The sequence below is a fragment of the Hibiscus syriacus genome, unplaced genomic scaffold (assembly GCF_006381635.1).
Source record: "Hibiscus syriacus cultivar Baekdansim isolate YM2019G1 unplaced genomic scaffold, ASM638163v2 tig00110860_pilon, whole genome shotgun sequence".
In the NCBI taxonomy this organism is placed as follows: Eukaryota; Viridiplantae; Streptophyta; class Magnoliopsida; order Malvales; family Malvaceae; genus Hibiscus; species Hibiscus syriacus.
In genome coordinates this window covers 19,854-42,589 of record NW_024062891.1, presented here as the reverse complement: position 1 = coordinate 42,589, position 22,736 = coordinate 19,854, and the positions used below count along the sequence as shown (strand labels likewise).

Here is a 22,736-nt window from a genome sequence, read left to right as displayed (position 1 = left end):
CCCTTCAGGCCATTCTCCTCATTTTCTTCTTTCCCTCTTCTCTCTCTAACTGAGAGAGTTTACAAAATTCTCTCGCCTCTCTCTTAGTTTCCCTCGTCGGAGGGAAACTAGACACCGGCCGGTTGCCGTACTCCGGCACCGACCACCACCCACGGTGGTTGGAAATTACAAGTTTACCCCAAATAAAAGCCTAATTTACCTTAAAGCCAAAATCGAAGGTATTTTAGCCTAAATCTTTGCCAAACTGCGTAGATCTAAGTAGGTTACCTTCGACGTTTTTGGTTTCACGGCGGTGTATGGTGGCTCCGACCTCGCGTAGTCTTCTCGGTAAGTCTTTATCGTCTTTTTCTCTTTTCTTTAGATATGTAGTTGTCTGGGATCGTTGGTGTAGTTCTTGCTCTCGTGGTGTCTCTCCTTTCTTTTTGCTGTCGATTCTGTTTTGGTTGCTATGTTCTCTGTTCTTGCTCGCTGCCTTTCTTTGTTTGCAGGTGAACCGAGGCTTTATAGCCTCGATGAGGCTCTCGTCGGACCGGTCCCAAAGGGATTTCTCGGTGAGTCACCGAACTATGTGGTGACTCACCCTATTGTTGCGACGTGGACGGTCGTTAAGGTCTTCTGGAGGCTTCTGGTGAGGGCGGCAGCAGCTGGAACGTCGACGTGGGGCGGTTGGAGGTAGAGGCGGCGCCGCGTGGTCCTAGGGTATTATCACCCTAGGGTTTGTTCTGGATGCGTGTGGGCCGTTGGATCTTGCCAGATCCAACGGCTGGGATCATTGGCGGCTGGCTGAGATGAAGCATAAACCCTAATCTGGTTTAGGGTTTCTTTTGGGCTTCTAGATCTGGGTCAGTTCTTGTTATGTAAAACGGGCCTGGTTATTGGGCTCCAATTGGGCCACTAGGTTATAAATGGCCTGTAATGTAATAATATTTTAATAATAATAATAAATAATAATAATAATAATAATAATAATAATAATAATAAAATGGAATGAAAAAATTAATGTTTACACTTATCACATAGACATATATTCTCATAAATTATCATTACTTAATTTCTAAAATATTCACATATAATTTTCTGGGCCTTTATTCTCTAACTCATATCACATAGAAATCTAACAAGTTTAGGTCACAGTTCCACTTAAACATATCAACTTTCCTATATAACTTATTTGACACATTTGTATACTCATTTATGCCAATCTCTTAACTTATATTCTATTCACATTTTTCATTTAACCACTTAGATTTAATTCATATAATTTCTACATTGTCATCATATAACTATTCATATTCTTATCACACCAAATAACATATAAATCTATGAATCTATTCATGTATTCATGCATACATAATAGTCATATCAAACACATACTAACATTCATATATTTATGCAATCAAATATTCGTATTAGACTCATCGCGAGTCTTATTTCCATACACATCATTTACAACTAGTATGCACTCACCTTAGCCTTGCTTTGATTCGATCCTAATTCTTTGATTGTTCCGGAACTTGTTTAGGCTCAATATCTACATAAACATAATTTCCGAGACGATTATCAGTAGCCTAAACCTTATAACTTGATGTTAATAACTCAAGTCAGTTTAATGAACCAAAATTCCATTTTTCCTTTAGGGGTGTACCGATGCACTATGGGTGTATCGATACACAATTTAGGTTCGAAATTCCCATGCATCGATGCACCCCTTAATGTACCGAAGCACCTTCAAAATTTGTCTTAATGCATCGGTAACCATTTATAGTGTACCGATGCACCATGCGCATAACATACTTTTTCACCCGAAAATTCATCAACTCTTCACTAAATTTCCTCATATAAAACTCCTTTCATACCACTAAACTCACATACACATGCTTAAACTCATTTATATCCATTTATCTTATCTTTAACCTGAATATCCTCTCCTCTTTATGAACTTCAAGAATCATACCCAATTTTTAACATGTTCTAAATTCAATTCTAACACTTAATACTTCTTACTTAGGTTGATGACAAGTCAAATCCAACTTCCAATTTTAAATATGAATTCTATTTCAAGATTTCACTCAAGAACTTCAAATCTTTAATCTTCCCTAACTCATTTATCTTTTGATTTTAAGATAATTTAAGCTTTCCTTAAGCTTAGTTATCATCTAATGATCATAACTCAACCTTTAATTCAACAAATAATCAACTAATTAAGAAACACACATTTGCTTGTATGCTTCACGGTAGAGAAGAGAAGAAGATGAGAGAATTGTGTGGAAACTCATTTCCTAAAGAAATGGATTCCACTTGTGTTTCCCTTATCTTATAAGGAAAAAAAAATCTTTCATGTTAATTGACCCTTTTGCCCTTCACTTCATTTAATAATTACTATCAATAATTCATAAACTATTTTCAGATAAGTCATTGAACTATTGAACTATTCTACTTTAATCACCAAATTCTGAAATTTTACAATTTAGTCATTAACCCGTAGTTTGGGATGTTACATGCTATCAGTTTCAATAAACGAATACCCTTTTCAAACTCTGCATTCTTAATGATTTTTAAATTAAATAAAGACCGAACTCAAAATTTCTGGTTTTAAATATATGGTAATCAACTAGGTACTAATTTTTGGGCACTTGTGGGTGTGCTAATCCTTCCCCACGTGTAACCGACTCCCAATCCTGATTTTTGGATTTTTGCATACCCCAAAACTCGATATTTTGATAAAAATAGAATGTTTTATTAAAATCACCCGATTTTTACGGTGTTTCGATCTCACCTTAAATGATTGGTGGCGACTCCTCACATTTCGAAACGATTTTCAAAGAGAAAACCTCCGAGTCGGTATCGGTATCGGTATTTTCCTCGTCCGGGCGAAAAACGGCGTCGACAACAAAGTTTTAAGAGCAAAATATTTTCTTGCCTCGACTTTTCTAGGAGCAAATCTGGGGAACCATCCATCCTATATATGGCACAACATATGAAGTGCAAGAGGTTTACTGGAAAAATAATTAAGATAGAAAGTGGGTAATAGAATGAATATTTCAATCTGGAGTGACTACTGGATACCAGGAGATAAACCAAAACTCATTGGCTCACAAAGAATAAATGAAATCGAAATAGTAGCTGAACTAATCAATAACGACACCAAGGAATAGATAATGGAGACCATAAATGAAGTATTCATAATCATAACCGAAGAGATTGAATGATTAAAACCATCCCAATCTTGAGATTTGAACAAAATGACATACAAGTCTAGGGTGGAGAACATTCAGGTGAATACTCAGTTTGTAGTGGCTATAAACTACTCATGCAAAATGACAATAGTCAGAATCCATATTCATATATGTACAATAAAATGTGGTTCACATAATGCCAAAGAAAGATAAAAATTCAGGTATGTAAGTTATGTAACGACTATGCCCCAACAAAAAGATGCTAGTTCAAAAACATGTTACGAATGGACCATATTACAATTTGTGCCAAAGTCAAGTTGAAACAGGACTACACATTATCAATGACTGCACGTCAGCATTGGTAGTCTGGCAAAAACTATCTCACCAATGGTCACTGCAGAGCAGGGTTTAAAAAACGGTTCGTGACTGCAATTTCATCCGCGATATAGCAGTTTCGCCGCCGTCGAGTTACCCGCGACACCGCAATAACGGTAAATCTGAAATAACCGAAAACGCGACCGCGATTTGAAACCTTACTGCTGAGTTTGAACTGGAACTTCAAAGAATGGCTTAGTTGGGTGTTGGCCAATATACCACCGACAAAATACAATGAAGCATTAGTAACCATATGGGCCTTATGGTACGCACAAAACAAAAGAGTGAATGAAGGGAAGATCTTTCGAGAAGAAGAAACCATCATATTTATTCAAAGTCATTGCCAACAATTCACCATAACCAACAGTAGAATCCACGAATTTGTGCGATCCAGCGATGTCAGATGGAGCCCACCACCAGAAGATATAGTAAAAATCAATCTTGATTCAAGTTTCATTCAAGCAAAACATGAAGTATGGTTAGGCGTGATTATACTGAATAAGGATGGATTCGAATTAGGGGCATGCAGGAAATATACCCTGAGAGTACCATCAACATTTGCAGCAGAGGCCATCGCAGCATGACATGCACTCCAACTAGCCCTCGATTTAGGCTTCAGACGAGTGATTCTAGAAGGGGATTCAAGATCGGTGATGAAGAAGCTAGCCACATCCAAAACCGATTATTCTGAAATAAGTGCGTTTATTTGGGAAGCCCAACATCTAGCAAAGGGTTTCAACTTGTGTGACAGAAGGAAATAAGGCAGCCCATCTATCCATAGACAAATCTGTTGGAGATGGAGACACACACTGGGTAGAGGAGGCACTGGAAAAGACAACAAGACAGGCAGCGGAGGACAGAGGCTGGACTAACCCACCATAGACCCGATTGAAGGAAAAACAGAGTAGAAGGATTCGATAGACCAAGTTTAACTCCAAGCATCTGTGCGTTCAAAGAAAGAAAGAGAAGGAAGCAAGAAAACGAATGGCCGGAAATTATTTTAGTTTAGTAGAGTTACGTTTTTTAATGCAATTAATTACACATAGAAGCTGATGCAAGATTTGCACAGTCTAGGAAAAATTGTTCCATTATAATGCAATAAATTTGGCCGTTTACTTAAAAAAAATGTCTTTTAATCTATGTTTAAAACCAAACATTTTTTTTATTAATTTAATTACTAAAATTCATTTTTCTAAAGTGAATAAACTCTCTTAAAACCCCGTGAACAGGTTTTCCTGTCATTCAGAGCCCAAAACGTAGCATCAGTGGACGTAGATAGATAGTTATTGACCCATCGTTTTGGGCTCACTCCTATTTACGAATTACAAATCCAGAAAAGGGAAGAACCGACGCCGCCGAGTACCGCAGACATTGATACCGGCAAATTTGGAACTGAGATTGCCATTCAATTTACCCGTTTTTTCTTCCCCTCTGCAAAACCCTACCGCCATCTGCAATTTCTAAAGTGAAAACGAAACCCTAATCGGCATCGAGTTTACTCAATCGGAGTTTGCGGAGATGGACTCGCACCTAACCGCACCGAACCGCTCTCGTAGCTCCCAGACCCCTTCCCCATCTCACTCTGCCTCCGCCTCTGCTACTTCCTCCCTCCACAAGCGCAAACTCGCCGCTGCTGCGTCCGAAGACCACGCGCCTCCTTCCTCTTTACCTCCCTCGTCCTTCTCCGCCGACACTCGAGACGGTGCTCTAACCTCCAATGACGACCTCGAGAGCATCTCCGCACGGGGGGCTGACTCTGATTCTGATGCTGATGACTCAGAGGACGCCGTCGTGGACGACGATGACGACGACTTTGACCACGACAATGATTCCTCCATCCGTACTTTCACCACTGCTCGCCTAGAGTCTGGGGGTGGTGGCTCCGCCTTGGTTCGGAACACGAAGCTCAAGACCGAAAATTCCACGGTTAAGATTGAGAATGCCGATGGAGGAAAAGACGGGGGAGCCCCTGGGTCTGGGTCAGTTGGACCCACCGGGGCTACCGCAGCAGTTGGGAGTACAATGGCGGGGATTGCAACAAAGGAAGACGTTAAGATATTTACTGAGAATATACAGACTAGTGGAGCTTATAGTGCTAGAGAAGAGAGCTTGAAAAGAGAGGTTAATTTTTCAACTTTTTTGAGTTGCAATGATAAAAACTAAATGTTTATTCTAATTGGTTGTTTCTCTTGTGTTTTACGATATCTACATTTTTAAAAAAATCATTTTGCAGGAAGAAGCGGGAAGACTCAAGTTTGTTTGCTATTCAAACGATGGTGTTGATGAGCATATGATTTGGTATCTAATTCTCTTTTCCTTGAGCATTCATGTTAACTTTTTTTTCTTCTTGGATTATGCATGGTTTATTTAATTATTAGTAGCCATTGATGACCATGGGGGAGGATGTTTTGGTTTTGGTTTTCTCGCAAGCCACCATAGTCCCTTCTTGAACTGGTGATAGAAGATTCAGCTTTTGGTTTTTGGCTTCTCAGGTTGATTGGATTGAAGAATATATTTGGAAGACAACTACCCAATATGCCAAAAGAGTACATTGTTCGCCTTGTGATGGACAGGTATCAAGATATAAATTTTTGGGGTCACACACTTCAAGATGGAAAACCACTTTTTTGTAGGGATTTCTTTGTTAGGTTGAACATTCAGTCATCTTAACATATTGACATTGATTATCTTTGTTAATTTTCCTGCCTTTTCTGGCTGGGTTATTGTGCTTCTTTAATGAAATGGCCTTCAAGTTTTCTTGCTAATGCTGGTATCAGCTAAGCTTTTGTGCATTTTGATATCTCACTTCTTCTTACTATGGATTTTGTAGAAGCCATAAGTCTGTGATGGTTATTAGACGGAATCAGGTTGTTGGTGGCATCACATATCGCCCATATGCCAGGTAAGATTTATACCTGAATATAATTTACATTGCTGGTATTATGTTATTGTGAGTCAAATCAATTTTCTGCTCCTTATGCAGTGTATTTCCCTCTTTTGACTCTGTTCCTTTTGCTAAATTTTGTTTTATAGCGACTCCCCTATTACTAAGTTCTACTTCATATTTTAATACAAAATTTGAGATTCTTAAGGGAGTCAGACATGATCTCAGTGTGGTTCATCTCTTTCAACTTTTTCAGGAAAATTCTCATTATTTGTTATTTATTCATTCATTCTGCAGCTCTACTATTGTAGCATTTTTATAACCTTAGAAGTTTGTTTTTATGATGTAAATGCTTCATTTGTCCTCTTCACTGATACTTGTTTCGGTGGTAAATATCAGCCAAAGGTTTGGGGAAATTGCTTTTTGTGCAATCACAGCTGATGAACAAGTAAAAGGTTATGGCACCAGACTGATGAATCATTTAAAACAGCATGCACGTGACGTTGATGGACTAACACATTTTCTGACGTATGCTGACAATAATGCTGTTGGTTATTTTATCAAACAGGTATGATATATAAACATTTTTTGTGTGTGGGTTGTCCTGCTGTATTGTTTTATATGCTTTCTTATCATAAATTTACAGGAGTAGAACATTTTTCTTCCCAAGTCTATGAAGCATAGAATGGCCTTTGGCAGACTTCTTTTTGTAAGAAAAATAGGTTAAAATAGGGAAAGCTTTAGGACGTTTCCAAGAAGATAGTTAGATACACCAGTCCAGCTGAACTAAATTGTAAATTGAGTGTATTAGATATGAATTTGCTGAAGGTGTTTATGGTTCTTCTTTGCCACACTTTGTGACTCGTGTGCAAATAACCTGCAAGATATGGCAAAAGAATTATGGTTCTTTATAGTCAGTTCTTTTTAATAATAATTTGCATCATCTGATTCAATAAATGTGATCTTAAGGGACTTGCCAATTTTATCTACTGCAGGGTTTTACCAAAGAGATTCACTTGGAGAGGGATCGATGGCACGGGTATGATTAATGTGCCGCCATACTATTTTGCTTTTATTTTCTATCTCCCCATCATTAGGGCTCAAGGGCCACAGGCCACTTATTATTTGTTATTATTGAGAAATCGAGTGGGAGAAACTCTTTCTCTCTTATATGCGCTTTGAGTGTTGGAATGCCCAGGATGCATGCTTTCCTTTAAGAATGAAATATGGAATATCAAGAACTAAAATGCTGAGAATATTGGTTCTCTTTTCTCTATTCTTTGTTAACAATGTCCTTGATATCTTTCTAGGCTGTGTTTAAATATTTCTTTACTTTTCCAGGTATATTAAAGACTATGATGGAGGAATCCTTATGGAATGTAAAATCGACCCCAAGCTTCCATATACTGATTTATCAACCATGATTCGTCGTCAGCGACAGGTTAATTTGTTATTCACTCTGTCAAGGGATCCTTTTGTGTGTGTGTGTGTGTGTGTGTGTGTTTTTTGGGGGGGGGTGCAATTCTCATAACCCTCTGTAAGGACCAATTCAACTTGTGAGCTGTGAGGTATTGTTTCAATTTTCCCATTGGATTTCATGATTTTCTTCGCAAGATTCACCTGAAAAGTTGGGTTCAAGGTCCTTCATAAAATTAGACTGTATTTCCTACTGCCTGAGTGCCTGTCTGATGTAGGATCCGATTAGGGTTGAAATCTCCTATGTCACACCCTGCTGTCTTCATCATGAAGCCTCTTTGTGGAGGCCTGCAACATTGATTACTATCCAAAGTGTTGTTTTCCCTCTATTTGACATGTGGTAGTTCTTTGGATGCATATTGGTTCCCAGCATTAACACCTTTTGCAATTTCAATGTGAATGGATTACTGAATTATTGACTGTTATCAAAAGTGTAATCAAAACCTAATATGCAATAAGCCAAACTTCTGACTATTTTCTTTCCTTCCACTACTTCTATCTTTTCCTTCTTGCTATTCATGTTTGTATTCAAACTGTTTTTTTCAAACCTTTATTAACATGCATGTTTTTATTTGTGGTTAATAGGCAATCGATGAAAAGATTAGGGAGCTCTCAAACTGTCAAATTGTTTATCCAGGCATTGATTTTCAAAAGGTACATCTGGATCTTGTTCTGTTTGCATGCTTTTAGTAAAGGGTAAACTACACATTTAGTACCTAAACTATTACTTTTTGTTCTTTTTTGGTACCTAAACTTCATTTTTTTCAAAACCATACCTAATGTTTAGTTAAAGGTTGCAATTTGGTACCCCATCGTTAAAAAATTAACATAAATGTTGACGTGATTTTTTTATTTTTTTCAATGATGATGTGGCATTATCTTATGGTGACATGTCAACATTACCGTTAAAATTTTAGCGGTGTGGTACCATATTGAAATCTAAATTAAACGTTAGATATGGTTTTGAAAAAAAAATCAAGTTTAGGTACTAAAGAAAAACAAAAGTGATAGTTTAGGTACTAAACGTGAAGTTTACCCTTTAGTAAATTACCCTGTAAAAGTTCATTTTAGGCTTTTAATTGGAACCATGTTCAATATCACATATAGAATATGGAGTTTCTCATGTTTATTTTGGTTTTTCAATTTTAATCAAGGCATCATATTTTGGTGTTCTATGTTTGTGTTTTTGCTTTGTATACTGTATTGCATCATATTGTTGCTTGCTCTTAAATGGCATTCCTATTCACTGGACTCTTTATTATTGTCACTTAGTTTGTTCATTTTTCTTAATGTTCTAATCAGCTAGTAAAACTGGTTCACTTGAGTTGGATCTAATAAAGCACATTATCTTTTACCACTTCTGTTGTTGGTCTTTTGTAACCCCCCAGACTGATGCGGGTAACCCGATCAGATCTGAAGTGTCACATTAGGGCCACCGGAGGGACCCAATGTAAAAATAGCAGAAAATTTAAAACTTTTTATCAAAACATGTAAATTCATAAAATCATTAATCAGTATGTAGAATTAAAACAGATTTTCAGACTCACATATAAAACAAAATACAATTACATGCCCCCTAATCACATGTATCGTACTCTGCAAACAACACCGGAAGAACACCCTTACTGATGACGATAGTTGCACCGGTACAATTCTTTTAACCTGAAAAAAGATGAGTAACAGAGTGAGCTTTGGAAAGCTCAGTAATACAGAACTACCAGATGATGCTGAAGAACGTGCAGATACAGATAAACATATCTTTCCTTATTGGTTCCGAACATCTACAGATTTTTATGCTGATCGGAGATCCTACTGATATTTCAGATGTTAACGGACAATGAGCTTTTAGTTCAAATAAATACTTTGAATGCTTGAGTTCAGGAGATCAGAATAGGTTGTCTAGTGTGTTCCCGTAAAACCAGTAAAAAGATACAGATCTTTTAAACCATATATATATACCCCCATCACAACAGAATGTGTAGGTTCCCTAGAACCATACACCCAACCCAACACAACATATAAGGCCCTGAGCACAAAGTCGAGGAACCTGCGGAAATACTTCAACAATACCCCCCAATTAAAACATTTTTCCGTCACTAAACAGAGATATCAGAAATCAAAACAGAATTCAAAACAGATATCAGAACAGAATCCAGATCAGAAATCAGAACAGAATTCAGGTCATATATCAGAACAGAATTCAAGTCGGAAATCAGATAAAATATTTATATGATTAGGGAACACACCAGAGTTTACAGATATTATTCAGGGGTACTGAATAATCTTAGCAGACAGAGAAACACGGATTTTCAGTATACCGATAAAATACCGAAAGTTAGAAATACTATTGGAAAAGTTCATTAACTGACGAAATCATCAGTTATTCAAAATGTGAATTATCATGATCATATCTTATTCAGACAGTTTTCAGAAGTTGTACGTAATCAGAAGGGTATTCAGAATTCTTTACAACCATGTCAATTGATCGGATAATCGAACAACTTGAGAACGAAGATTTAGAACCTTAACAATTTATGTCGACTGGTCAATTCATTTTCCTTCCAGGGTATTTACTCTTTAATGCCACAAATTCTTGTCCATAGATCATCTTCAGAATCATCGCTGAATAGATCTTCCAATGGTCTTTATTTCATTTCTAAGCTTCTACGATATTATGAAATACTGACGTGCTTGATTTGTAATTCATGTTCCATAAGGACAGTACGTCTTATAAACTCATCAGAATTTCCAAACTTATCCAAATCACTTACTTAATCCTCAGTCGTTGAGGTTACTTAGCTTATTTAGTAGTCAAGTCCATTCCAGTTACTTCAGGGTATTTCAGAGTAATTCAGACGTTTCTAAATTTCCAATACATATTGTACTTCCGTTCAGTTCAATTCGGTTTTCGTGGTTGATTTGTCGAACAAATATTCAATTCTTAGTGCTGAATGCGATCTAGAGTTGAGTTGAGCTGAGCTGAATACTTCCAAAATTATCATATAGCATAACTTGAGTAGACAAACACACATTCAAGTAATATTTATGCCATTCAGGTATTGACATAGCTTTAGGGTTGATCTACTCACTTAAATTGTGTTCCATTTCTTTTAAAGGTAGTTCAACACCTATGCTTATTTGATTCCTTAATTAATCCAAGACATTTACTTAATATAGACCATAAGGGTATTTTAGTCATTTTGGTGTTCAGTTTTATTCCAATCATAACAGAGCTCGAGGATATCCCATCATTCCGGAGCTTGGTGATATTCTTGGGTCATTTCCATTACAGGGATATTTTGGTCATTTTACAAATTCACGGTATTTCAATCTTTTCCCTCCATTCGGTCTTATTATTTAATTCCAATTTATCATCTATTCCAGTCCTTTCGAACAATTCTGATAAAAGAGCACCCACCGATAAATTGTTCTTCAGGTATTTACTCATAACTTGGATATTTTCGGGTTAAGTGACTTCTCGGATTTTACAAACGAAATATTATGAATTTTTCTTTACAAAGATAGGATACTAATAATTAAATTCGTACTTAATCGAGTTAAGTACAAATTCTCAAAGTATTTTCTCCTTCAGGGTCAACTCTGACTATTTTACCTCTCAAGGGTATTTTCGTAATTTCTTAACCAGATAATTTCTATATTAGCTCTTAACGAAAATAATATAATATAGAGATCCTGTGATTAATTGCTTCCTCGAACATTCTTTGATCTTGAAATGATTCATTAAAAGACTTCTAGTATCTAGCATAAACATTCTTGGGGTTAAAAACCGATTATCCATAATTTCCAAGTAAAACTAACATTTCTTATGCACATCAATAGTTTTAGAAGATCAATAATTCTTTTCAGATTTATTAATCAACTTCCAGGGACAATTCTTGTCATTTTCCAACATAAGGGTAATTTCGTAATTTTACCTAATCGAAATATTCTCATAATTTATCATCTAAGTACGTACTTAATCGAGTTAAGTACAAATCCTCAAAGTATTTTCTCCTTCAGGGTCAACTCTGACTATTTTACCTCTCAAGGGCATTTTCGTAATTTCTTAACCAGATAATTTCTATATGAGCTCTTAACAAAAATAATATAATATAGAGATCCTGTGATTAATTGCTTCCTCGAACATTCTTTGATCTTGAAATGATTCATTAAAAGACTTCTAGTATCTAGCATAAACATTCTTGGGGTTAAAAATCGATTATCTATAATTTCCAAGTAAAACTAACATTTCTTATGCACATCAATAGTTTTAGAAGATCAATAATTCTTTTCAGATTTATTAATCAACTTCCAAGGATAATTCTTGTCATTTTCCAACATAAGGGTAATTTCGTAATTTTACCTAATCGAAATATTCTCATAATTTATCATCTAAGTACCTTTAATGAGATAAATTATAATCTACATATTCATGGTTGATTCTTTTATCACTTAATTCCAGAACTTGTAATTTAATTCCAACTGTCCTCCAATTTCTTATAAAAGTCATCTGAGCCATATTCAGTTACCTACTTTTACGTATTCGTATTCTAGTGTAGATCTTCATTAATTACACATATGAGACCAAATATTTTCATTCATGCATTTACCAATACCAACATGTTCTATAAAACATAAAGAGGTAGTAAAGTATTACCTCGATTTCCGTGCAATACTGATCGACCATAAAAATTACATTCGAACACCTTTGATCTTTAATTCAACTTCCAAAAATTCCTCAGATACATATCAACATAAATTATATAAAAAACGGAGTTTAATTACGATAAACGGATCGAATCGGATGATAAATTAGTTAAAACCAACTTATTGTTTTCGAATTTGGCGAAACGGACTTCGGATTCGGATTCAGGATGTCGAAAGCATAAAATATGACTTTTCAAAAATTTGGAAATTTCGGTCAAAATCAAAGTCAACGGGTTTGACTGGCAATTTCGAGGCCTTCGGGTCTGAATTTCAAAAAAAAAACTGCGGAATCGGATTTGGAACGTCGAAAAATGTCAGGATAGGTATACTCGGTCAAAGTCAAAGGTCGTTTAATGCCCGATCAAAGCCCGTCAAAGTTTTGGTCAACACCGGTCAACGGTCAACGGGTCAGGTCGGGTAAACGGGTCGGGTTGGAACCGATCAAACCGGTCATTTTTTTTTTCTTCCCCACGAGCAGTGGCGGCGCGTGAACAGTGTTAGGGTGTCGGAAAATTTCTGAAAAATTTCCTAAAAATTATTTTGAGCGATTTCGAGATACTTACAAAGCTTGGTTCACAATTTTGAAATGCGGAGAGCTCGATTTCAACAAATCGAAAACTTTGACCGCTTCACCTCCTCACGCGCCGTCGTCGACGGAGACCAAGGATGACACCGACGGACTCGAAACGATGCAAGGAACACGATGGTGAGGAGGTGTCGTAAACGGATCATCGGATCGTCGCGAATCGACGAAAAACCAATTGAAATCGAGTTATTACCGACGATACTTCCGACTGAAATTAACGACGAACGGCAACGATTCACGACGAAAGGTTTGAGGGGTTTTGTTCCTCGATTGACAACGAACACGATGGTGGTTTCGGCTCATCGATCAGAGATCGGATGGATTCTACTGAACATACGGGGAGAGATTTATAATTCTCTCCAAAATAAAAATGGTTAAATCATGGGTTTAGCCACTGAATTTCTTGTACTTCTTAAAATGGTCTGTCAACTTTGAAATTTTACAATTTAATCCACCGTTTCCTTCAAAAATACTAATTAAATTCATCACTTTATAATTTCTTAAATTTAACCCTTAAATTGGGGTGTTACATCTTTAATTATTTTAACTACTGTGGCTTCCTTTATTATGGTTTTATGGTTTAGTCTTTGCAATTTATGCATAAATATTTCAAACATAGCTGTAATGAAAGATTCATTTGACTCAGAAAGAAGCTGGTATTCCTAAAAAAGTCATCAAAGTTGAGGATATCCCTGGTTTGAGTAAGTTCTTTGGCCTTTTATTGTATTTGTATTGGTTGATTTTAGTTTTTGAGTTTTCTTTTTTATTCTTTTTCAGTCGTTGGACATTATATTAGATAATTGTTTCCGTTTTCCATGTTTTATATAAATATTGTATTGCAATTATATGCATTCATATTTGCTAATTATAAAAAAAAGTATATGCATTGTAATTCCTGGCTAAAAATTTGGGTGAATATATATTTGTTCCTCTTAACTTCAAATTAAATAAGGAAGATATCTTGAGTTTGTCTTTTATCTAACAACTTACAATCTTTCCCTATTTATTTTTGATGCTAACATACATATATATTCAAAGACTGTCTGCCTCCCGGAAGTTTTAATCAACCAAATCCTGAATTTTCATTAATTTGTTAACAGAGGAAGCCGGATGGACTCCTGATCAATGGGGACATACGCGATTTAGATCCTTAATTGTGTCCGCAGACAACACCACAAATCAGAAACATTTAACTGGTTTCATGCGCTCACTTCTGAAGGCAACTTTCTAAACTTATAATTGTTCCTCATCTGCATATATCTTCATTATTGATTGCAGTTGTAATTGTGATTTATTGATGCTTAGTTTTCTATCAGAGTTGTTGTTGAGTATAACTCTGAATAATCATTATCCTGTTTCCTTTTGTTGCAAATGAATGTGATTAAGAGGCTTGTGGAGGATGCATGCATGTGCCCTTCTTCTAGCAATCATACACCTTCCTTTTACTTTAGGAACCCAATGGGTCGATGTCTAAGTTGCAGGGGTAGCTATTTTATGCTAATACTTAAGGATTCTTACCATGGCCGAATTACTGGATAACTATAAATGTTAATAAGTCAGTGCCCTTTAGCATTTACTCATGTTAACTTGATTCTCTCCAAGTGTTTGGTTGAAATCAGATGTCTATATGAGCATCCCCTGCCATAATTTTCATTGACTTCTAAGCAAATTGATTTTGTTCAAGCAGTCAATGCATGACCATGTTGATGCTTGGCCATTCAAGGAGCCAGTTGATGCTCGCGATGTACCCGATTATTATGACATCATCAAAGATCCCGTGGGTAAGGTTCATATAAGCAACCATGATAGGATGATGTAGCTGTCAAGCTGGTTTAGGTTTGAGCGAGAAAGCTCTTTATCATTTTTCTCTTGGCAACAAGTGGCTGCAGGCAAGGCCAAATCTTTCTTGGAAGTAGAAAACTATAAATCTATGAAAGCGTTGCATGATATTTAGTTCTTGTTTTGGCTTTGAAAACTAATATTTTGTTAAATTTCCATGGTTGATTTGGAAATCAGAATATTGAATCAAGTACGATGAAGGTTTGTCTAGTAACCTGACTGAAGTTTCTAGTTTCTATTACGAGTATTTACGGCTCAGCTAGTCTTGCAAATTCTTTGTATTAATAAGCCACCAGCCAATCTCTAGTACAGCTTCAGGTTGTATAGAATACCATCAAGCTATATCTCATGATAAGTTAAGCTCCTGTTTATAAAGATGCACCTGACTGCAAACAATTACAGACGCAATAATTGTTATGTTTGACCGTATATGTGTATAATGCACAGATCTGAAGACTATGTCAAAAAGAGTTGAATCGGAGCAATATTATGTAACGCTTGAGATGTTTGTAGCTGATGTCAAGAGGATGTTTGCTAATGCACGCACCTATAATTCTCCTGATACTATATACTATAAATGTGCAACCAGGCATGAACACTTGTGCTTATCTTTCTTTTGCTTTCATCATGATTAAATGTTCAACAAGCATGAATGATCTCCTTATGTTCATCGGTTCTCTTTTTTTCTGTGTCGTCCATTGTGATTGACTTTAGTAGAGTTGACTTGCAGGTTGGAAACGCATTTCCAGAGCAAAGTTCAATCAGGTCTCCAATCTAACACAAAAATTCAGTGAGGGTAACTGAAAGGCATACACATGCTTTGACCCTATGATCCCAGGAGATCAGATTTTCAGACATTCCAGCTGTACCGTTTCAGCAATATATGTAACATTAGTGTTCATATGCTTATCTATAATGTCCAAGGGGGAAATTCTGACATGTTCCCCGTGTAATGTGATGTATGGATGGATGAATAATTTTATTGACAACAAATAGGATAGATTGAATGTTGTTAACCAAAGCTCATGATAATTTGAATCTCATAATTTATGTAATTCATATATGTTATATTGGCTTGGTTTGAGACAGTTACGAAAACAAGGACTCCCATCCTACGCCCAGATTGTGCTCATAACGACATGGCTCTGTGGTCATTCCGACTATTGATCAAAGGAATTTACACTGATGAATTGATTGCTACTTTTATTCAACAAGTTTGGGTTTAAAAATTTGTATTTGCAGTCTAATCACCTTTAATACCTGAAATGTGTAACCTTAATAACAGATTTAGCACCTTGTACATCCTATACGAATTTCACACGTTACTATTTAGCAAATAAGTTTTATTCAAGAAATAGAGTGGTAGTCGTTATATGATACAGATATACGATTGTCTTTCACTTAAGATGTTAAAAGCAAAATTGCAGTGAGTCAATAACTGTCAATAGATTTAGCCATAATTGAGCGTCTAAGAAAAACAAACAAACAGAAAACAAGAGGGAGCTAATATTCAACTTTGCTTGCGGTTCCTATCAGCAGCATGGCCAGGCTCCCAACCAGGCATGGGTCCACGTGCATGGACACCAGGACCAATCTGATCTTGAACACCCTCCAAGCTGGGTCTACGCTGTGATATAGATGTTTCATTGACATTCTTCATTCCTACTTTAGTATGTGAAGTCATAACAGGGGGAACCAGGGTGTTACCTTCCACCCCGTTATGATGCATGGGTGCAACAATGCTAGGAACTGGGTGAAAAAACTGGTTAGTGTTTGACTGCAATGGTAGAGGAGCAACCGTAGATGCTTCCAATGTGCTGCTAAGAAAAGGCATGCCTACACTAGGTATATTGGGTCTAGATAGAAGACCAGGTTAATCCCTGTCACCCGCTTAACTGTTTCTTCAGCCATTTTCACCTGAAAATTTCAAATTGAATTATCAATCTGACAATCCAGAACTAAAGCTGCACCCATCATAAACGATAGCAATATATGAAAAAGTAAGTAAATAGTTTTTTTTTAAAAAAGCCTCTCCTGCAGCAGTGTTTCCAGAATAACGGCGCCCGACAATGTTTCTCATTTGCCAACAGTCTAAACAATGGATAAACTAACACAATGGATCATGTCTATCCATTGTGTAAACTTAGAAAGACATACAAGTTGTGAATAAAAGTTATAAGAATAGTTAAATACTCCATAGAAGTGACAGTGCATAAGTACTAGACAGTAGACATCTCCAGCAGATCCCTGAGATGGAGCACATATAAATTGCCAAAAGACAACAAGAGAATCTGTTAATATAGTATGTGTTTACCAATTAAAGCCCCAATTCTTAGATGAAGGAAAATGGAGCACCAGAGCTTTTCAAAATTTTACACAAGACCACAAATGTCATGATGTCAGGGTAATAATTCTCCGGGTATATATTTGGAAGTCAGTTTTCAACTTTCAGGAGGACCCTATGTCAACTAACAGGAGGATAATTATATCATGATAAGAAAATGCAAAATTAGGAACAGTGATGGTTTACCTTTGCTCTTAAAGTCTCAATGTCAGCCTTCATAATTCTATTGTCAACAGCAGCTTCATCATACTTGTGATTCATGTCAGTTAGACGCTTAAGCAATGTGGAATGTTCAACTCTTAGTTGACCAACCTAGAAAAACCAATTAGAGGGTCAACTAAGACACCAAAAATAGAATGCATGAGACCATCAAAGGGAAGGGGGAACAATGTGTAAAAACCTGTCCTTCAAGTTCATTCATTTGCTCTTGCTTTCTTCTTCTAGATCGTCTAGCCGATTCTCGATTTGACTGCATTCTGATCCATCATTAATTCACTAATTACTAGAGGGTAATTTGTGATTGCACCAGAAAATTAAATTTTAGTTCAGTACGAGTTTTAGTTTACATATGGTAATGACACATATTATAAATGCTTAGAACTAGTGCTTCTAAACAAATATATGATTTTCTAAAATAGAATAGAAAAACACAAAAAGGAGATACTATTTCAGCCAAGAGCTGGAATAGAGTTTGACAAGATAATAACATTTTGTTTAATTAAATCTATAGATCATCAGGCTCAAGTTCTATTTACGAAATATATATTTGACTCTGTTCAAGACAAAAAATTAGTTCTTATAGCTTACTAATATAGAAGACAAATCTTATTAAATTAGGGGGGAAAAGAGAAAGGGAAGGAATATGTTGAGCAAAATAGAAAAAACCCCCGAATGCATAGCATTTCAAACCCCTCAAACCAATCACAAATACAAGCCAACACTAAAAACATGGTTACCTCCTTGCACGTTTTGCATCAGCTGCACCCATGTTGTCAGTTGTTTCAGTATCTCCTTCGAGTTCATCACTATCTGAGTCTTCTCTTGATGATCCACTTGTGGCTTGCCTCACTTGCACTCCTGATTTTTTTGTGTGGTTGACTCCACCAGAACTCCACAAGGAGTGAAATCAGCTTCACCCTGTCCTTGTACCTTTGAGGAACCTAGGATTGTGGAAGATAATTCATCATTGAAGTAGTTATGGGAAAGATATACCAAATTAATGCATGAAGAACTCTACTGAAGAGCTATGAAGTTCCCTAGCATATTCAGGCGTAGTATTACGGGTAGTATTACATGTCTTGTTTGACCGCCTAGTGAAATTTATAGCTAACTACTAAAGTTATCAAATCTAGCAAAGCAATTTAATTCCACTTTCATCTAAGCTCCATATTTTTTCTAGTTTTCCTTCCTTTTTCTTTCAGCACTAGCATATCTCGAGATAGAATCACATGGCACTCCATGAAAATATAAATACTGAAAATCATTAGGCATAACCATGATATATGCAGGAAGACTCCAGCGATAAGAAATAGCTGGAAGGGAAACATAGCAGTATAAATGGGGTAGTGTTACTTGTCTTTGACTGCCTAGAGAAATTTATAGCTAAACTACTAAAAATTATCAAATCTAGTAAGCAATTTAGTTCCATTTTTATGTATCTCCCTCTTTTTTTTCTTGTTCTCCTTCCTTTCACTTTCAGCTCTAGCATAAATGGATATAGAATCAGATGGCACGCCATGAAAATATGCAATATTGAAATCATTAGGCATAACCATGCCTGATATCTGCAGGAAGACTCCAGCAATTCCTAACTAATTTTATTTCCTACAGTTCACCGAGCAGCCAAAAAACATTGTTGGAGTTAACCTAGAACGACACAAACTAAATAAATATTCATGTCATTCATTATCATTATGCACTAGGTGCCTAGATGGCCATAAAACCAAACTTGATGAACAACATTCAACCAGCACCGTAGATGCTTGTCCCAATACATAAAGAGGCCAACAGACAAAAAGTAAAACTCAAAGGACAACGTTAATGGTTTCAACCACCCATTATAACAAAACAATATCATAAGTAAACCTACTGCTAATCACCAAAATTGAAGCTCATGATTTTCAAATCAAATAAGTGCATGCAAAACAAAGCTCACCTTGCACTTTTGATCCCGATTGAAGCGCGTGATTTTCAGCTTGGGCAGACGAATCCTCTGCCTTCACAGCTAACGCCTGAATATTCGTTTGAAGAGAAATAAAAAGGGAAAACTTACAAGTATTAATGATAGTATATAAGAATAAATCCGTTTTGAAAACGGGGATTATAGAGAAGAGAGAAATACACGAGAGAGAGCAACCGCCGCGCATTCTAGTTCGAGCTTGCTCTTCAGGATCGAGCGGAACTCATCGGAATCAATCGAGAATCTCGGTGTTGGATCAGACGGCGGAGGATTGTGATTCTGGTTGTTAGGATTTTTTATCTCCACCACGTCATCACCTCCTTCAGCTTTTGAAACGGACGGCTGAGGTGCCGCCGAGGACGGACCGATCAAATTCTCGCCCGCACCAGAAAATTCTTCCAGGAACATTTCCAACGCCCACTCTGAATGGCTTCGGCTCATCCCAGTCGCAGCGTTGGAAACCGGAGCCACCCAGGAGCAGTCAGAGAAATCGTCAACTGAGAACACAGTATTCATCGTTTTTCTTCTCTCTTTCTCCCCAATCTGCAATTCACCCTTTTTCACCGTTGCTTCCTGTTTTAATCATTTATGCGGGAACAATCATAACAAATCTACTGCTTTGTTTGTTTACAAAAACAATCCAATAATATACCGTCACGTGGATAATTTCCACCTCTTTCATACACGTGTTAGTAGGTAGTGAGTGATTTTTGTGAAGGTAGGTGTGGCTGTATCTGTGGGCTATACCTAAAAGGAGGGGGGCGGAGTAGTGTGCAAACTTGTTCGTGCTAAGAGAAAGTGAGCTTATCTACGCTCAATAAGATCCTTTGTTAATTTATGGAAATAATTTTTTATTATTTTAAAATATTAATTATTTTAAATTAAAATTAAACCGATTTATATTTTTGAGATTAAACTATTATTTTCTATATCACATCATCGACTCTCTATATAAAAAAAATAACGATAAGTGATTAAAATATTAAAATAATACAAATATAATATAAAATTTTATTTTTAATAAATATCGAAATATAATATTAAATTATGTAGAATTTTATCTAACACACAAAATTTTAATAAATAATAAAAATTACAAATAATTATTTATAATATTAAGAAAAACTTTACGTCATATTTTTTTCATCGCATAAAATGTAAATTCTGCACAAACAAATCTCGTTGTTAAGAAAGCCTTCCTCGGCCTGCTGAATCAGCAAACCGCAAGGCCCAAACGTAAAAAGAAATCAACTCATTTCCGAGATATATTCCTGAATCATTTCTTTCCTTCCCCTCCAAAAACCCAAGAGTCCAACATTAGGGCTTCGAAAACCCTAACCGTACCTCCGACCACATTCTAGTTTCCTTCCCCTTCGATTAGATTAGTGTCTTCTAATAAAAAAATTATATTTACCGCGTCTGCCCTTTTGTTTTGTTCCTGATTTCGAACGACAATGGCGGAGCACTTGGCCTCAATCTTTGGCACCGAGAAGGACCGCGTGAATTGCCCCTTCTATTTCAAGATTGGAGCATGCCGACACGGGGACAGGTGCTCACGGCTCCACAACCGTCCGACGATCTCTCCCACCCTCCTGCTGTCGAACATGTACCATCGCCCCGACATGATCACGCCCGGAGTGGATGCCCAAGGCCAGCCCATCGACCCCCGCAAGATTCAAGAGCACTTCGAGGACTTCTACGAGGACATCTTCGAGGAGCTCAACAAGTTCGGCGAGATCGAGAGCCTCAACGTTTGTGACAACCTTGCCGACCACATGATCGGGAATGTGTACGTTCAGTTCAGGGAGGAGGACCAGGCAGCGGCCGCCCTCCAGGCTCTTCAAGGAAGGTTCTACTCCGGTCGGCCTATCATTGCGGATTTCTCCCCAGTCACTGATTTTCGCGAGGCCACTTGTCGGCAATACGAGGAGAACAGCTGTAACCGTGGGGGTTACTGTAATTTTATGCACGTCAAGGTAATTGGGAGGGAGCTGAGAAGGAAGCTGTTCGGGAGGTACCGCAAATACAGAAGGAGTAGGAGCAGGAGCGGCAGTCCTCGCCGCAGGAGTGCCAGTCCACGCCAGAGGCGTGACAGAGAGTCCCGGGACCGGGACCGCGACCGCGATCGTGATAGGAATGGGCGAAGATCTGACAGACATGACCGTGAAGGCAGTGGTAGGAGAAAACATGGGAGTCCTAGGCGAAGCAGAAGCCCTCCACCATCTAGAGAAGGGAGTGAGGAGCGAAGAGCCAGGATTGAACAATGGAATAGAGAGAGGGAAGAGAAGGTGTAAGAGTGATTTTTTCCCTTCAAAATTTTCACTCCACACCCCCCACTTTTTGGTTAGTATTTTTAATTTTAGATTCACGCTATGTTTTTGTTATATGCTTCTGCGACTCGGTACTTGGTGCTTGGATTGAACTTTTTTTCCTGAAGGCGGTACTTGGATTGAACTTGAGTCTTCATTTTGATCGATGATGGAACCATTTTTAGTTGTCATGCTGTTCTGTTTTTCTTGTACTGTCAGTTTTAAACGTAGTATTTGTATCTGTGTTGAATACGTTTCTTTTCTTTTTATTAATGGTTAAAATTCCCAAGTTATTTTCTTCTCACTTTTATCTATGCGATGTTATCATTCCTTAACAAAGATTATTTGCTAATAGTTTTGTTAATTTAATCCTTTGTTTTTATGTTGAACTTGTAAATCTGCCTCAGGCTGGTCATATTTTACTTCCTTAAGCAGGGAATAGCTACTGCTCTGCTTGCTCCTCTTCACTACTATTGCCTTACAAAGAAGCAATCCTTTTAATTTGTCGTTTTTTTTCCTTTTCTTTCAATTATTGTTATATGCATTGCTTCATAGAGTTTAACTTGTGAACCGGTGTGGGACTGGGGGTCTTTTTCTGTAAGTGGGGAAGGGCTGCCAGGGTATTTGCATCTCAATGTTGCCATAATTTGTGTTGCTTCGAATTTAATTATTTTTCATGAATTATCTAGGACAGAGACCTTCGTAGACAGAATTTCGAAATATTTTTCGTTCCTCAAAGGATTCCCCTAAACTCATCATTTTCAGCCATTTATAAGTAGAACATGCAATCCGTGTATGCTCGTATTCTCTTTTGTGCGTGTTACTTTTGTTGTGTGTGTATGTGTGTCTGTTAGTGAAAAT

General features: G+C 37.0%; 2 protein-coding genes and 1 pseudogene across 3 annotated transcripts; 2 read left to right on the top strand and 1 right to left on the bottom strand.

Moving 5' to 3' along the window:
* Positions 1 to 4,445: 4,445 nt before the first annotated feature.
* Positions 4,446 to 22,141, top strand: LOC120143666 (splicing factor U2af small subunit B-like). The gene is made up of 2 exons (XM_039157930.1): positions 4,446 to 4,461; positions 21,020 to 22,141. Exon 2 carries the CDS (start codon positions 21,021 to 21,023, stop codon positions 21,858 to 21,860), a length of 840 nt encoding a protein of 279 aa, XP_039013861.1. The 5' UTR covers positions 4,446 to 4,461; position 21,020; the 3' UTR covers positions 21,861 to 22,141.
* LOC120143663 (histone acetyltransferase GCN5) lies at positions 4,924 to 16,076 on the top strand. 2 transcript variants are annotated; one of them, XM_039157928.1, is made up of 13 exons: positions 4,932 to 5,672; positions 5,785 to 5,849; positions 6,044 to 6,124; positions 6,382 to 6,453; positions 6,835 to 7,003; positions 7,431 to 7,474; positions 7,777 to 7,876; positions 8,497 to 8,565; positions 13,851 to 13,905; positions 14,305 to 14,423; positions 14,892 to 14,985; positions 15,491 to 15,632; positions 15,774 to 16,076. In XM_039157928.1, the coding sequence occupies exons 1-13, from the start codon at positions 5,070 to 5,072 to the stop codon at positions 15,835 to 15,837; spliced, it is 1,677 nt and encodes a 558-aa protein (XP_039013859.1). In that variant the 5' UTR covers positions 4,932 to 5,069; the 3' UTR covers positions 15,838 to 16,076. The 2 variants fall into 2 exon arrangements, with proteins under 2 accessions (XP_039013860.1, XP_039013859.1); XM_039157929.1 differs by lacking the exons at positions 14,892 to 14,985; positions 15,774 to 16,076 and having other exon boundaries at positions 4,924 to 5,672; positions 15,491 to 15,628.
* LOC120143664 lies at positions 16,471 to 20,125 on the bottom strand (annotated as a pseudogene).
* Positions 22,142 to 22,736: the final 595 nt, after the last annotated feature.

Bases quoted from the DNA above. Each gene is read 5' to 3' on its own strand.
- LOC120143663 (XM_039157928.1), top strand. From the start codon at position 5,070: ATGGACTCGCACCTAACCGCACCGAACCGCTCTCGTAGCTCCCAGACC. The intron at 14,986-15,490 runs GTAAGGTTCATA...TATAATGCACAG, and splicing joins CATCATCAAAGATCCCGTGG to ATCTGAAGACTATGTCAAAA. The intron at 15,633-15,773 runs GCATGAACACTT...GTTGACTTGCAG, and splicing joins TACTATAAATGTGCAACCAG to GTTGGAAACGCATTTCCAGA.
- LOC120143666 (XM_039157930.1), top strand. From the start codon at position 21,021: ATGGCGGAGCACTTGGCCTCAATCTTTGGCACCGAGAAGGACCGCGTG.